Source organism: Mixophyes fleayi, chromosome 11, assembly GCF_038048845.1.
Source record: "Mixophyes fleayi isolate aMixFle1 chromosome 11, aMixFle1.hap1, whole genome shotgun sequence".
Lineage (NCBI taxonomy): Eukaryota > Metazoa > Chordata > Amphibia > Anura > Limnodynastidae > Mixophyes > Mixophyes fleayi.
Genome location: NC_134412.1, coordinates 10,496,436 through 10,513,294, shown reverse-complemented (window position 1 = coordinate 10,513,294; position 16,859 = coordinate 10,496,436). Strand labels below are relative to the sequence as shown.

At 36.6% G+C, this 16,859-nt stretch overlaps 1 protein-coding gene across 2 annotated transcripts in view; it reads left to right on the top strand.

The window, feature by feature from the left end:
• LOC142106866 (B-cell receptor CD22-like) overlaps window positions 1-10,829 on the top strand; it is a 48,346-nt gene extending 37,517 nt beyond the window's left edge. The window contains exons 6-9 of one of the 2 annotated variants that reach the window (XM_075189906.1): window positions 477-576; window positions 2,084-2,117; window positions 7,829-7,903; window positions 10,067-10,829. In XM_075189906.1, coding sequence (XP_075046007.1) covers window positions 477-576; window positions 2,084-2,117; window positions 7,829-7,903; window positions 10,067-10,150 — 293 coding nt within the window. In that variant the 3' untranslated portion in view covers window positions 10,151-10,829. The remainder of the gene's footprint in view (window positions 1-476; window positions 577-2,083; window positions 2,118-7,828; window positions 7,904-10,066) is intronic. The other variant, XM_075189904.1, reaches the window with a different exon arrangement.
• Window positions 10,830-16,859: the final 6,030 nt, after the last annotated feature.

Sequence of the window (16,859 nt, the reverse complement as noted above, 5' to 3'; positions counted from 1 at the left end):
GCCATGGAAGATTCACGAACAAATTCAATCCATGTAGTTGAACAAGTACTGTCTAAGCATAAATTAGTAGAAGTGTGGAGCGACTTGCAGTAGTACCCCGGATTGTATAAGAAGGAAAAGTGGAGGTGTTGCCCATAGACATCCAATCAGATTCTTGCTATCATTTTATTGAATGTAAAGGATAAATGATAGCTAGAATCTGATTGGCTGCTATGTGCAACAGCCCCACTCTTCCTTTTCAGAAGGTTTGATACATTTTCCCAATAGTTTTGTTCATAGTTTTTGCTTCCTTTTTTTATTCAAGCTTCTTTTTACGGTTTACATTTTGCTCATTGTCATGTGACTACCATGGTAATCACAGTCATATCAAAATAACATATGTTAAAGTGTTTCCTTCATATTGGATCAAGACTTTTAATCTCAAGTTTACAAATTATATTTCACCATTTAATTCTACTTATCTGTATTTCCCACAGATGACGACCAACCAGCACAAACATATTACGGTGTTTATTTTGCACTAGCTGGAATAATCTGTCGTGTTCTGTTTTCATTCGTTGTCTTCTTTTATAGGAGGTAAAGTATTTTAATTATTTTATTATAGAATGAATTTACAATTCATATCAGTTGTAATATACATTTGAAATTCCCTGCACAATGTGACATAGGGCCTTGATGTGACAAGTTGAAGGGTGTCACTGTACCTCAGGGGTGGGTGCTCCACTGGAACTATCATTCATGAAATGATCGAAGCATGTGCTTCTAGTGTCATACCCTGAACCACCGCAAACTATGCCATGATTATATGATGCTCAGTGTCATTATATATCCTGTAAATCATGACGAGTGAGGGGTTGCTCATCTTTCTCCATAGTAGGGAAGATCTTTAAAGTAATATTATTTACAGGGAAGCGGATTTAGTTAACTTCTTAAATATAATGAAGAATGAAGCTGCAGTACATCTAGTTATTTATGTGAAGTGATTCTAATAGTTTGTGTACGACTTTTATGCATAATATTTAAGCATATTTGGCACACAGTAGCATGCATTCTCATAATACAAAGTTATTGTGCCTATGCAATGAAGGCCAGTACTTATTTATCACAGACCTGTGCTAACATGGCATTAAGAGTAAGATATAGGTAACCTTGCTTTTATGGTTCCCAGGTTCTAGGGATCTCTGGTGGTGTTACGGCTATGGATTATCCTTCTATTATTAGCTATAGCTTCCTGGTTACTTACCTGTGCACTTTGTTTTTGTTCCTGACAACTGCTTCGGATCACCTCTCAGCTGCCAGTCATTTTGATCCATCCCTGCACCCTGAACAGCAGCTTCAAAGGTGCAGTTCCGTGATAGTATTTTCATTGCTTGATCACAATGGAGGCAGCCAACATTCACGAAATTGGGGTAGTTCCTGCCTCACGTCTAAGTGATCATCATCATCACCATTTATTTATATAGCACCACTCATTCCGCAGCGCTGAATAGAGAACTCACTCACATCAGTCCCTGCCCCATTGGAGCTTACAGTCTAAATTCCCTAATATACACACACAGACAGAGAGAGACTAGGGTCAATTTTATAGCAGCCAATTAACCTACTAGAATGTTTTTGGCGTGTGGGAGGAAACCAGAGCACCCAGAGGAAACCCACACAGACATGGGAAGAACATACAAACTCCACACAGATAAGGCCATGGTCAGGAATTGAACTCATGACCCCAGCGCTGTGAGGCAGAAGTGCTAACCACTTAGCCACCGTGATGATATTAATTACTACTGAATTTAGAGACACATCGCCGCAATGTTTTTCCTAAAATCTCCGTTCATTTTCCCTTGTGTCCCAGAGATGCTAGGAGAAAATGAGTGGAGATTCTATACCGCATTGGTTGGCAGTGTGCGCAGCCGAACACCTCGCAGCTAATTTAATTCCCCCCATAGGCTTGGTTACTGATTTCTGCCCACAAGCTGTCTGGTTCCACTGTGAATAGGTGACAGGTAAACATTTATGCTAATTTCATGTCTCCTTCCCCTTTCTTACTATAGTGTAGAGTTCTAAATAGTGTTGTACCTTTTCACAGGAAGAAAGTGTGTCACACATCTCCAAGTCCTACGGTATGTATATGAAGCAGACAGGTGTCAAGTATTGTAACACACTTTACAGATTATGAAGAAATGTTTACATTACTAATCGATTTCAGTTGTCATCAATGATGATCTGTTGGCAGAGAATCAATGTATGCCTATAACAAAATGGGATGAAAAATGTAAGCCCACATGCACCTAGTGTCACATGATTAATGACTATCTTCTTGTTGAGATATTACAACAGACTGAAACTTAATGTTACTTGAGTGATAACACTGGAGGGACAGCAGGTGGCGCTGTTACTAAAAGTGTTAACTCGGTATTATAGAAATGTACTCTGCTGTACAGGAGTGTTCTAATAAGTATTGTTGGTTATGAAAGATCCTGTCATGTTTGTATGCTGAAAACTTTATAGTAATCCTTGAAGGAATATATTCATGTTTTTGTGTAAATTATCTATGTATACCAATGCGTCAAAGCTTTGCAATATTAGGTGTGGCCACAGGATGTTCTTGTACCAGGAATGTGAAAAGTTTAAATACAGATAGAAGGTAAGACCAAGGGAGTCCTCAAAATACCTGTTTTGAGAAAGGAAAACACAGATATTTGGAGCAGTATATCCTGCTGTGTTTATCACATGGGGAAACTTACACTTTCCAGGTCCTGTACCAGACATTTTGGGGGCCCAAATGATCCCTGCGCCCCCCCCCCCCCAACAGTATCTCTATAGGAATCCCCTCCCAAAAGCAGAGTCTACGGGCCTGATACAGAGTATTACACAAAATGAGCATAACCTGCATTAAAAAATTACATACGCAAAAACATCATCTGCACGGATCTGTGCAAATCAGCAAATAGTAGTAAATATGTGCATATTAGAAAAGCATGATGATATGCTATTAATTGAATTATCATGCTTTGATATGCCAGTCATGTCAAAACTGCATTGCCCCACAAGAAAAAAATGTTGCCGGAACCAGCGCTCATAAAAAATTGGGGTGAGCAAACAGCATGTGGAAAGCCACACCAGCATAGGCTATAAAAGGCTGGGATGGGGACACTAAAGGTTAATCATCAGAACGGTGTCCCCCTATCATATTGTCCACCAGCCATAACCTCTTCAACATGGGGATGAATTCCCTAGGGGATTTAGGTACACCCAAAAAATGCACCCCCTTCCGCTAATAGAGAATATCCCTATTCTGAAATGATCTTCCCACATTCTTAGAGATGTGGATTTGGGGTAATAGAATTGTTAAAAAACACATATCTCTGTGTGTAAATCCAAAGTCCCATAAGCCATATGGAACACTGATTTTAGGGACAAAAAATCAAAAGAAAGTCAGTATTGCAGCCTGATTTTAATGAGCATTCTATTTTTAGCATTTACAACACAGCAAGTTACTAAATCCTGGACAATATTTCAATGAAACCCTTCAATATCCTCATTAATAATACCATAAACCAAGCTAGCAATAGCACATTTGAATACCACATGCCAATGGTGAGTCAAAATATTTTGTAATACAAATAATTTCAAAAAAACCAAAAGACCTTATATTTTCCATTGCCACTAGATGGCCCCACTTGCACCAAGAATGTGAAAAATTTAAATACAGATAGGAGGAAGACCAAGAGAGTCATCAATATACCTGTTTTGAGAAGGGAAAACATCAAGTCAAGTCTATAAGACTATGGGGTTTCCAATCTAGGGCACGAATATATATCTCTGAGTATTCTATGTTGGGATCTACAATACAGAATTTTACTTAATCCTGGACAATATTTCAATAAACCCTTCAATATCCTAATTAATAATATTATAAACCAAGCTGACTATAATAAATCTGAATACCATATAACAATGGTGAATCAGAGCACTTTGTGATACAAATAATTACAAAATAACACAACCAAACAATCGTGTAATTCCCATTGCCACTAGATGGCCCCACTCATTAGAACAAATTAAGCATACACATCTAAAATGATTTATCCTTATTATATACTGTGAGAATAAAAATGATCTTATAATATGAAAAATTCCATATAAAAAAGTATAAATATACCTATGAATCATCCATTTCCTTATATTTAATTATACAAATAGTATATAATAAAGTGCAATATATATTAGGATACATATATTGTTGAGAAACTGTGTCATATTTTTAATATATTTATTGTTCAAACTAAAGTACCAACAAATAATTTTTTAATTATCTTATTGGTTCGTATAAGATGCACAACAATAATAACATAGAAAGTTGTCTAAATTACTCTAATTCAATAGTTTAATTCAGGCCTTTGGGGTGTACATTCTAAAATCTGTACATCCAAAAGGCCCCACTTTGACAATTCATATGTTGCACCATCTGTGATATGAGCATGTTTCACTCCAATCAGTTTGACTTATGCCACATTAATTTGATGGAATTTTATAAAATAGGAATATTAAATATGAAATAAAAAAGAACTTGAAATTCAAGATGAAGTCAGTTTTAACATGGTTTTCTAAAAGTACCTTGACTGATAGTCTGTTATCATACTACTATGGGAGAATTTACAGTTTTGCATACAAAAGTTTCCCCACATAAACAAAAATGGAAATATGATTCTATCTTACAGGAAAGCTTTGACATAATTCATGTATGAAATATCAATTACCATTAAGCTAACAGATAAGGTGTCACAGACGTGACCTTAGTACCTGCAAGTATTGGCACTACTACACCAGGAGGCGCGGAGTCTAACACGCCGCTGGTGTTCACCAGGGACCCCCGCAAGGAAGTTTGGACTTAGCGGCAACGACGTGCAGGTCGCGGCCCTCCCAGGTAGCTACTTGCGAGATATAGAGAAACACGTAGTCAAACAGGCAGAGTCAGGAACAAACCGGGCAGATGAGGTACCGAATCAGAAGACAGAGAATGGTCAGCAAGCCGAGGTCAAACCAGAATATCAGGATGGAACAAATGGAGAATCCGAAAGCGAGGTCAGGAAGCCGGGTCAAACACAGGAAACCAGATATAACTATACAGGAACGCTGGAGACTAAGTAAACCAGTTGCTCTGGCACCCTAATGGTGTCAGAGCAGACTTTAAATAGGAAGTGAAGCTTCCTCATTGGTGGGCAGGGAGTCGGCGGTCAGCTGTTCTGACCGCCGACAGGAACTAGAAAGACGCGTCCCGTTGCTATGGCGACGGGCGCGCCAGCGCACCTCGTCGCTGGAAGAGGCATCCCCGTTGCTTGGCAACGGGGCGCTCTGCAGACAGACGTCCGTCCCTGCTCGAGGAGGAGGCGCAGGGACGGCGTCTGACATAAGGGAGGAGGTATGATGATACAAAATGTTGATGTCTGTTTGATGGAAGCAAATAGGCAGCTGGATTATATTATATTTTTAGAAACTATTACCAATGGTTCCAACAAAGAATATTATGATATGATATGATACGTGAAATTCACAAGTCACTTATTACACCTCTTGGTCATTCAATCCCTTCTGACTTGAGTTCTCTCACTTTAAACCTGTCGTTTTATGTTGACTGTGTTCTTCATCCTTATGTTGTTTCTCTGAAATCTGTTAATAAAGAAATGTTTAATATAATTAATGATTTAGAATGGAAATAGTACTCAGGTTCTCAGATCTCAGAGAGGCAACATGCGATCCTTCCTAGCTCCATTCCCTTTACTTTTACTCACAATTATTTTATGTATGATTATCAATTTTATTTACAGATTTTGGGCACTTCCATTGGCACCTGGTTTGTACAGAGCTTTGCTAATTTAAACATGGACCATTTCGAACAAGAATTTGGGGAGAATGTGTTGCTTTATGGCTATTATATATATGATCTATTGGTTATTTGGGGTAGCAGATTTTTCATCTGCTTCTGATTTTGTTTAATATATACATTTTAATTATAAATTAAGAATAATATTGGATTATTTCACATTTAACACAAATTGTTAATGTCCTGGATATCACTGTCTCACTTCATGTAGCAAAGATTGCCACCTTAACATACCATTACATTCTAATCTTTTTTGTTAGATCTACCAGAGTAATCATCATAAACTCAGGGTAAAGCACATACCCAGAGGACAATTGTAATGTCTTTTATCTTCACATAAGATGTTTGAGGACTGAGTAATATTTACGATCATCAAAGTTTCGGGGATCTGAATGTATTGACTCAAAAAGCATGTTGTATACTCAGGGACTGGCTGGGAAGGGGCAGGGGGGCATCTGCCCACCGGGCCAGTCACATAGTGAACTACCTTTGGCCGGGTCACTGGGCCAACAGCACCCCCTGAGAAACTTTATTGAAAGGTAATTTCTTAAAAGTAATGATAGATACAAATTACGCCAATGGGAAGTTTACTGGTTGTACAGAGTTAGGAATTAAAAAATTAAATCACTGAGCTAAATAGTGTAATTATTATTGTAAATCTCATATTAATATATTTGAATAATAAAAAAGGTTCTTAATTTAAAAAGTAATTGTTGGTATTTACAAGTAATAAGTTTGAAGAATAAATAATCAGATAGATGTTTGAGATTATACACAATTATACATTGCTTGAAAAAATAAATATCAATGGATGATTCATAAATATCAATGGATGATTCATGATAAGGTACATTTACACTGTTTTGTGTGGGAGGTGTTTTTATAAAATGTTATATTATAAGCTCTTATTAGTTCATACATCCACAGTATAGTATAGGGAAAGCTAGAAATGTCCTGACCCAAGAAAGTCTAGTTCACCATAAGTTTTTGTGTTTATTACAAGAAGATGAAGACCTATCCTATGCCCCATTTTTTGTCTCCTGTGGATCTGAGTAAGCGGCATTGACAGATATCCCTTATGCTGGAGGCAAGAGAGAACTTATCATTTTTCTCACCATTTAGGCTTTACCAATACATTGTAATGCCCCTTGGCATGAAACTTGCTCAATTAATTTCTGGAAGGCTTGAAGGATTTCGCACAGACTTACTTGCATGATACAAATATTTTCAGTAATACCTGGGGCGATCATCTGACACATATAGTAAAAATCTGAATAGGAGTCTGTGATGATCCAACTGGACAAATGGCAGATAGGTGTGGCCAAAGTGCTGTACATCAGTCCCTGGGTGGGGGGTTGGACTATCTGTCCAGAGCCTGTTAACAACTGCCTTGAGAACGAGGGCAGGGTGGGCAGTAAGACTGCCCAGGGTGCACCGGCAGTTATTTGACCAAGCTCAAGTCCCCGGCCACCCCATGCACAAATGAATGTGGTGTGTACCACAAGGCAACACAGCCGCAGATCAGTATGAAAGGGTGTCTTTCACCTACAGTGGTTCTTATATTTTCAACAATTTTGTCAATCCTGTTATCTTAATAATGGTCTAAGGAATATATCAAAAGGATAATTTTCTGCCAGTAAACCTACTTGGATGGATTGCAGTCATGGAAGTGTTGACCACAATTTTTCACGTTAGCATTTTATACTGTAGGATTACATTTACTAAATTAGACAAAATGAGTTCCTGGCTGTCTTTCATGTTACTACCATGTTAATTTTCAGCTCTGCTTCCATAAGGCCAAAAGACCTGAAATGTCAAATAGTAATTGTATTTACAGTGCTTTTTTTAGTTCAATTATAGTTTTTGTTTACTATTAAGAACACAGTTTTTCCATAAAAATTTATTTTGAATTTGAAATTTATCTATTTTTTGGACGAATTTTCAAAGACTGGAGAGCAACAAGAATCCACATACACTGATCTTACAAAAAGAGATGTTTCACAAGATTATGATACTTTAAAGGTAATAATGTAATTAGATGTACGTACATTGATGTTTGTAATGGCCTTCTATGTTTGTTTTGCTGGCTTAATGGTCCCCTAACCTAACATACAAGTTAATTTATTTTAAGTAGATAGTAATACGTAGTAATAGTCATATATTGCAAACCTCATCTCAAATTACTTGTTCGCTAACCCTCTTAGACATGCCTCTGACCTGTGTTTTGACCTGTCTCTGATAAGCAATTCTCACTTCTGGAACAAACTTCTCCTGTGCTGCTACCCTCTTATGTAAATCCCTACCATGCTTGATCAGACTCTCTCTCACCTTTGAAATCTTTAAATACTCTGTAAAGTCCTACCTCTTTATTAAAGTGTACCCTACACCCACCTAAACTATTACCACTGGTACAGACTTGGGTTGCTGTTCCAATCTCCACTCTGAGTTACACTTACTCCAATTTTATTTCAATTCTGCCCTTTTCCCACTAGATTGTAAGTCTCTCTTAAGCAGGGTTTGTCCTTCATTTTAGTTTCATATGTGCATTTATTTTATCTGCCTGGTATGTCCCCTGTTACACAAATGTTCTCATCAATCCCCCCCCCCCTCTCCAACACACACGCATAAACTGTCTGACAATGTGGAGCCCTGTACAGATCTTTACTCTGTAGATTAGCACATTCTTGCAATTTCTAGATCATCAATGTTTGCTTTAGGAGGTTACTGTTTATCTCTTTGAATCTAACTGTCATAATACTGATGTGTTAAATGAAGTCCAATTGCCATACAAACATACTATGCATGCTAAAGCAATTCTAGAGTGTGAAAAATGTATATTAGTAGTAGATATTCAGTTGTAAGCAGAGTTGGCATGCAGCCGGAAAGTTAGATTTAGGCCTGGTTGGTTCAAATGCTGGTAGTCCTTGGAAAGCTGGATCAGTATACAAGTGGAAAAATCCTAAACTGACAGCTCTAAAAAGACTTTTGGACTGGTGGATATAATAATATTAATAATAATAATAATAATAATAATTAATTATAACAATATTAATAATAATTAAAATGATACTCATACAAATATCTATCTATCTGAAAAGATTCATTAATGAATATCAAACCTTTTTAATAACAATTTTAGTCTCAAAATATATAGCTAGCAATTGAAATATCACACTCAATGTATTTATAAACTTTATTTAAAGTTTAATTTTAAAGACACGCACATATCTCTGTCTTCACCTGGTGTCAGATGTATGCAGATATTGGTTATGTGTAATTGTGGTTTCTGGGCATGTGCAGTGTGTCATCACATATGTTGTATGTCCGAACTTGAAACAGGAGCCATCTATTTTTGGTACTTTGCGATCCTTATCCGTATTCTACATGTTCCAGTATTGAGTCTACCTGAAATTCATCTCAAACATTATTTCCAATGAAATTTATTTCCACATTTCTTTTATTTATGCTGATGTAAAGCACACTGCAATGTGATAATGTTGCTTTTATTTTGATAATGAAACTATTATTAATAATGTAATCATTTTTTCATGGCTGGATAAGCTGAATGATACTGAACTACTGGCAATAATAGCTGGCACTGGTAAGGCTGAACTTACCGATTTGCCAGTCCAGTGAGGGGCATGCGCACACGCTTGACCCAGCATACAGTATCCCACATGCTCTGTTTAAATGGAAACCCAGATTTGGGTTTCCAGTTCCACTGTCACAAAAAATATATAAAATAAATAATTAAAACATTATTCAAAGACTATATCCTGCCATCGCCATCCTGTATTGGCAACAGGAATACAAAGGATTTTTAGATAAACGTTACTTATCGGCAAAACTCTTTGTTAGCAGTAATCCCAATGATTAATAGGGAAATGGAAAATATCTCTGAACAATGTGAACTAATTCCATGTACCCCAGAAAAATTACAATAAAAAAGAAAGTATAAGTTATGCAATTCCTAGAAAAATAAAAACATATGTAAATCACAAAACCCCAAAACTTAAAAAATAATCTTTAAAAAACAACAGTGTGTAACTGTCCCCCAAAAAAGAGGACATACAGTATAAGTATGGGTTATTTGGCAGTACAATAATACATGTTTCATTATTTTACTCTCATGTCATTATACAGTATATTGAAATACTGTTTAATATTTCTCATTTTATTTTACAGCCTGTAATCCCTGCAGAACTCACTGTTGGAGGAGGAAATGTAACTACAATTGCTGAATATGAAAACATTGGTACTAAACGATAAATAAAAAAAAGTATATAACCTATACTGAGGTTGTTCAACATCTCTCATTTCTTATATATTATCATCATCATCATCATCAATAACAACATTTAATTAAATAGGGTCAACATATTCCGTAACAGTTTGCAATTGGGGACAAACACAGTAATAAACAAACTGGGTAAAACAGACAAAGAGGTGAGAAAGCCCTGCTCGCAAGCTTACAATCTATGGGACAATGGTTGTTGGATACATGAGGTAAAGTCAACATATTGCATTTCGGTCCAGCAAGACTGCAAAGGTAAAAAACAAAAGAAACAAGAAACAAAATGGATTATTATGCTACAAGTTAACTCGTGCATGATACTCATGCATTCTAGTCAAATCAAGCTACTTAAGGTGTTAAAAAGGTTCTTGTCATGCATTTGGGGCTAGGCCAGGCCTCCTCAGGGGAAGAGCATTATTTCCCGACGTAAGCGCCCTTTTTTAACATGGTTTTGTCCACATGTCACCACCTCATCATTCTTCTCCATCACCTGATCCTTCATCTTCATCGCCACATCCTTAATCTCCATCGTCTTACTGTTCTAAAACCTCTCGATACACAACGTTTCTGCTAAACACCTTATCGCTGTGCTCAATCAGTCTTCCTTGAAGGGCAGTATTCATAACCTGCACTTTCACATCGCTGCTTCTCCTTACTCGTGAAAATGCGACATACAATTGTCCATGACCAAACACAGGCTCTGGTAAATAAATACCCACACGGTCAAGAGTTTGAACCCTCAACTGGTAAATTTAGCCTTTACTACCCCTCCCACGGGGGGAAGGGGGGATGATGGAAGTTAACTGACTTCACTATTATAATTTTTTTGTCAAATAATGTCAGTATACCAAATTTCAGGTCAATTGGATGAGCCCTTTCTGAGAAAATAGTTTTTTTCCACACACACACACACTAACACGCCGCTAGGCTTATATATATTAGATATGATCAAGTTGCAATGTTTGTCAGAGGGTTGTTTTCTTCTCTGGATTGTGTTACAGGTAGTTATAGGGTAATCTAGTGAGGTTAAGAGTAATATTATAAGCTGTCTGAAGAGATGGGTTTTCAGAGAATGCTTGAAAGTTTGTAGACCAGAGGAAAATCTTATTGTCTTATATATAAGGCTTAGAATGAATGAATGAATACCTTTTCTAATATACTTGCTTTTAAAAATGTATGCACTCATTAAAGTCCTACTAAAACCAGGCATAGACACGGTTTTACCAAGCTCTTATAGATATCACCTTTAAATGTGGCCTACAAAATTCTCACAAAGATAATGGCTTGAACAAGTTGAACGATCCTCCCCAACTCATTAATAACGCTCAAAGGGCTTTGTGTGAGATAGGCATTCAGTGGCAAATATGAGGAAGGTACTTTCAGTAATACAATATTTGGTGTCATCTGGGACACCGAAACCCCAATTTAGTTATGTTCTTATAACTAAGTGGTGTGGGGAGGATGGCTCTCCTTTCACATTGGTATTTTTATTAGCCTACCTCATGCTTCTCCTCTTCCTGAACTTCTTTTTCTTCTCCTTCTCTCATGGTCTAAACATAGTATTGGAGATTGACCTTCTCCTCAGGGTTGTATGGGAGGGTGGAGGAAGAATTTGACCAGGCACCAGCACCGTCTTTGGCTTCATTGATGGTAACCTCATGGATGTTATGATAGATGATGTAACACCTGTATTTCAGTTTTGTTATGAGTCCCACCCGCTGTACCTTAGTTTGTTGACATTAGGACATTGCTTCTCACCTTCAAACTCTTTGATGTCCATAATGACTAGGAGGGAAGTTTTCTGATCTCGATTGACTAAGTTAAACAATCTCCCCTGCACCCTTGTAAATATATACGGTACAAATCAGGAACAGCAAAAGTCTGTTTTCAAATAAAATTGGGCAACCTGCTGTCACAGGATAGGCAGGGGGAGATGGGAAGTGATTTCAATGCTATCCTTACCCCTATCTTAGACAGGCCCACCCCCTCCAGCAGGTGCCCTGCCTGACAACTTTTATTCTCCCGTTCTTAACACTTACTCCGGGAATTACATTTTTTTGCTGCTCAACTAAACTTCTCAGATCTCAAATTCAGCCCATAACATGGCCAGATCACGCCCCGGTTTCTTTTGACCTTTCTTCTTTGTACCACGTTGGTAAAATGCAATATATAAAAGTAGAGTCTAAACAGAATAATACATTCTTACATATTTTGTTGTACATTATTGTTAACATTTATTTGCATAGCGCCAAAATATTTAGTAGTGCTTTACAATTAGAAACAGATAATAATAAAACAAGACAGACTGGGTATCAACAGTCAAACAGAGAGGTAAGTTGGACCCATAGTCTTGTATAGTAGTCTTGCCGCTTAAACACAGAGTGAACCAAACTCCAAAGTGCAATCAAGTATAAAATATTCAGCACTCAAAAGCATGGGAAAGTACTATGTATGTTCAAAAAGTGGAGGAATGGTGAATTTCAAAATGTCAATTAATAGCTTATTTTTGACCATATACATTCATAAAGGGCGATGCAGAGTCTCTTTGTGTGATTATTACTTGAGATCTGTATCTATTCAATGTACCTCTATTCCATTAGGGGTCAATTGGAGAGTGTCCCATTTTCAGTTCAAACAATATTCATCAAACATACATAAGAGCACCCTGCTTGCCTCCTCTTACCTCTCTATCTGTATCTATTACCCAGTATTGCTTTATTGCTGTTTGTTCCTAATTGTAAAGCACTATGTAATTTGCTGGCGCTATATAAATGATGATGATGATGGCTTTTCAAGCTTATAAAGCACCAACATTATTCTCAAATACAAATTATTGTTGTATCATAAAATTGTTTTATACACTTATATTACTAGGTTTTGCTTGTGTTGCTATCTTGCACTATTTATACCATTAAAACTGTTCTTATGCTGCTTTTTGTTTTTGTATGTATTTGATGTATAACTTATTTTGTGCACTTCTTGATTAGGCTTGTATAAACTTTTTCTATTCTTCTCTTTAAATAATAATTGAGATGAGCAGGTTTCCAAAACATAATATTTCTATTCTTTATTAAAAGATATTATGCATAGATACAGCCATTACTGGACGAAGCAGACATACGCCCAGGGTCTCAAATGCCAATTGACAATCTATATTTGATTAAGTCATTCTTTTATAGAAAATGTTACTTATCATTGCCAAAACCTCACCTTTCCAGCTTATATCACTGCTGACACTCTAAGGGCTAGATTTACTAAGCTGCGGGTTTGAAAAAGCGGGGATGTTGCCTATAGCAACCAATCAGATTCCAGCTGTCATTTTGTAGAAAGTACTAAATAAATGATAGCTGGAATCTGATTGGTTGCTATAGGCAACATCCCAACTTTTTCAAACCCGCAGCTTAGTAAATCTAGCCCTAAGTCTCTATCATTAATCTTCATTAAAGTGACATGATCTTGGAGGGGTCTTTTGGAAGAGTCTTCTTGACCTTATTTGGAGCAAATATGTCTTTGGCCTTATATTGTGAAATGAAGAACATGTGACCCTTATGTAAATTCTTGTTCTCTGTATTGTGCAATATGTGTTTTTCCGTTCTCTTAAAAGCACAGACTGATAAACTTCAAGTTCCTTCTATTGAACTAATTGGTTATATAGGGTTTTTGTTAATTATTACTTCAACAGATAATTGTTCATCTTCCTATTAAAGTCCATACTTATGTTATAAGTGTTATGTTTTTTTTGTGTGTATTGCACTTTGTTAATGTTTTATGACATTTCCATGTACCAAATATAAACCAGACAGATATGAATAAAAAAAATCTTATTTATTATGTAGTATAAAAGAAGTCACTGCCATAACTGTGCAATTTTACATACATAGACTACACAATAATTGTTCACACTGCATCAGGCTTCTCCAGATCGGTCAAGTGAACAGAATCGGGCTTTTAATTGCCCAAAATAATGTTCAATTACTGACCTGGTGGAGGTATGTGCAGCGTTATATGCAAGTTCTTGCTCTTTGCCTGGATATAATATAGGAGTGTAGTCGGAAAGGGTACATTCTGTCTCCTTGAAGAAAAAACTATTCAACAAAGCTCCTTAGCATACGCCTTGCTATTTGTGTGCTCCTTAATACATGCATTATAGTTTATTAGTATTAGGGTCATAGGGGCTGTATAAGAATGGGCTATAGAGCTTAGTAGCAATTAATATCTGGCATCACTATAAGGACTGAATTAATGTGAAAAACTAATGAATTGAAAACCTGAATAACACCCAGATTCCTACAGTTATCTGAGGATATAATATTATACTTCAATTGTGAACATAGTGATTTTCAAGTCATCCTCTTAATGTACAATGAGTTAAAACAGAACATTGTAACAATATTCAATATAATTTATTCAATCAGTTAAGAAGGATATAACGTGCCCTTTATCGATTAATAAACTAATGGATCATTTCTTATTACGTTTAAAAAAACCATAGACCTATAACCCCCTTATCAAAAGGAAATTCTGATTTGTCTATTACAAAGAGACTTTGTTATTTGATTATTTCAATAAGGATGATTATTTCATCCCACAAATAAGATGAAACTCATGAACTAATTAATTGTACTAAATAAAAACAGACTTTGTATATAAAAATAAAATGTTTATTCTATAAATATATAAACATATAGTGAGGTATAGCCATTTGGGTACTGCAATTTTAATTGTACTTTGTTACATAAACATTTAATTAAATCACTTTTGTTTTTAAATATTTCGTTACCAATTGGCGATTCTGGAGCAATGATTTTTTTTTTAATGAATACAAATAAAACATTCCTGTTGCAACACCAACTGTGGTTGCTGGAAGGACACTGAAATGCAGCACTGCCAACAGTATTTTCAGTGGCGGCATTGATGTAGGTCACTCTACATATTGTGCACAATTACCATTACTACAATAATTTCAACTAGGATTTTGGCTTGTGGCTCACAGAGTTCAGAGCAAAAATTAGCAAAAAAGTTACTGTAGTAAAGGTAATAATGCTCTGCTATGACTGTAGTAATGGTAATAGTGCGTGGGCCGCATTGTTCTAAAGAGCAAAGCAGGGAATTGACTTTACCCCTATATATCAGATAACTCAAAATAAGATATCACCTAAAAAAAAATCACAGTCATTAGTCAATACACGTTTTTAATAAGTACATTCTCCTCCACTCTCATTACCTCTTCCCACTCCCGAGTCCAAGACTTTTCCCGAGCTGCCCCCCTGCACTGGAATGACCTCCCTCGCTCCATCCGTCTCGCTCCCAATCTGTGCTCCTTCAAACGGGCACTCAAAACTCACCTGTTCCTGAAAGCCTACCAACCATCCACTTAACCCCTCATCCACTCTGCTTGTTCTCCCTCCTCTCCCCTGGTCCCTTTTTCTCCATTGCATCACTGCCTCCCTTCGTGCCTGTTTTGTCCTCCCTCCCTTAGGATGTAAGCTCGTATGAGCAGGGCCCCTCTCCCCTCCTGTCCTCATACCGACTCTTCTGCTCCGCCCTCACTCCATATGTCTGCCCGGAGTTTCCGAAGCATTGGTACTTAGTGTTTATTGTTCTGTGATGTTTACCCTGTATGGTCTACTGTTCGTATTATGTAAGGCGCTGCGAAAACCCTGTGGGACCCAACAAATAAATGATAATAATAATAATAATAATTTTAACTAAAAGGATAGATAAAACAGGTACACATGTTGCATTAATAATTTTAAGATGCACAACATTATATTGCAAACAATATAATATGTGGAATAGTAGTATTTTTTTTTTTTAAATAAACTATTCACACAAACAAATATAAATGCAATGTTTATAAGGTATTGGTTGGCTCTACATACGAAAAAAAATATTTAAAACATGTTAATGAATTTATCACATTGATACACATACAAACACCATGCAACAGGAAAGAATTCTGGCATCATAATGCAATAGTGAAAAATTATTTTGCTGCATAATTCTGGAAAGGAAAGCTAGAATTTATAATTAAAATTAGCTGCGCAAACTTATGTGTTGACATAAGTACATTTGTGACAATAACTGTACATTTCAGCATGCATAATTGGTTAAGCTTTCACAAAAACAATGTAATTGCTAGGAGTTTAAAGTATGTGTACATTTTATTTTGCTAAGGGGCTTTGCACATGTTCACTGTTGTTAATTAAAAGAAAACACTTTCACACGCTCCTAACACAGCAAGCCATAAGGTTTGAACTTGCACATAGATTCAAGCTGTCCATCAGTTTATGGCGGACTGAATGAAAACACTGATTACAGCTGTGTAAGTAGTTCTACAATCATGCAACTGCTGATCAACTTCACTGAGTGTCAGCTTCCATATTATCATCATTAGTATCTTCATTACTAGTATCATCATCACTAGTATCATCATCACTAGTATTGTCATTGCACCAGGATCGAGCAGGTACAAAAGAATCTCATGTGTCCGGCACATTTACGACTGTTTGCAAAGTCTGCATTTCATCACAATTTCACCAACACATCCCTACTATATATTGCGGAACGTCGAAAAGCCCATGCACGCCCCGTTCAGCCCATTCAGTCATAAGGGTCGATATATCTGATATTACGTGTGCTTGTTTTCTGAGCATCCGCATTGCAAAAAGAAACACAACATAT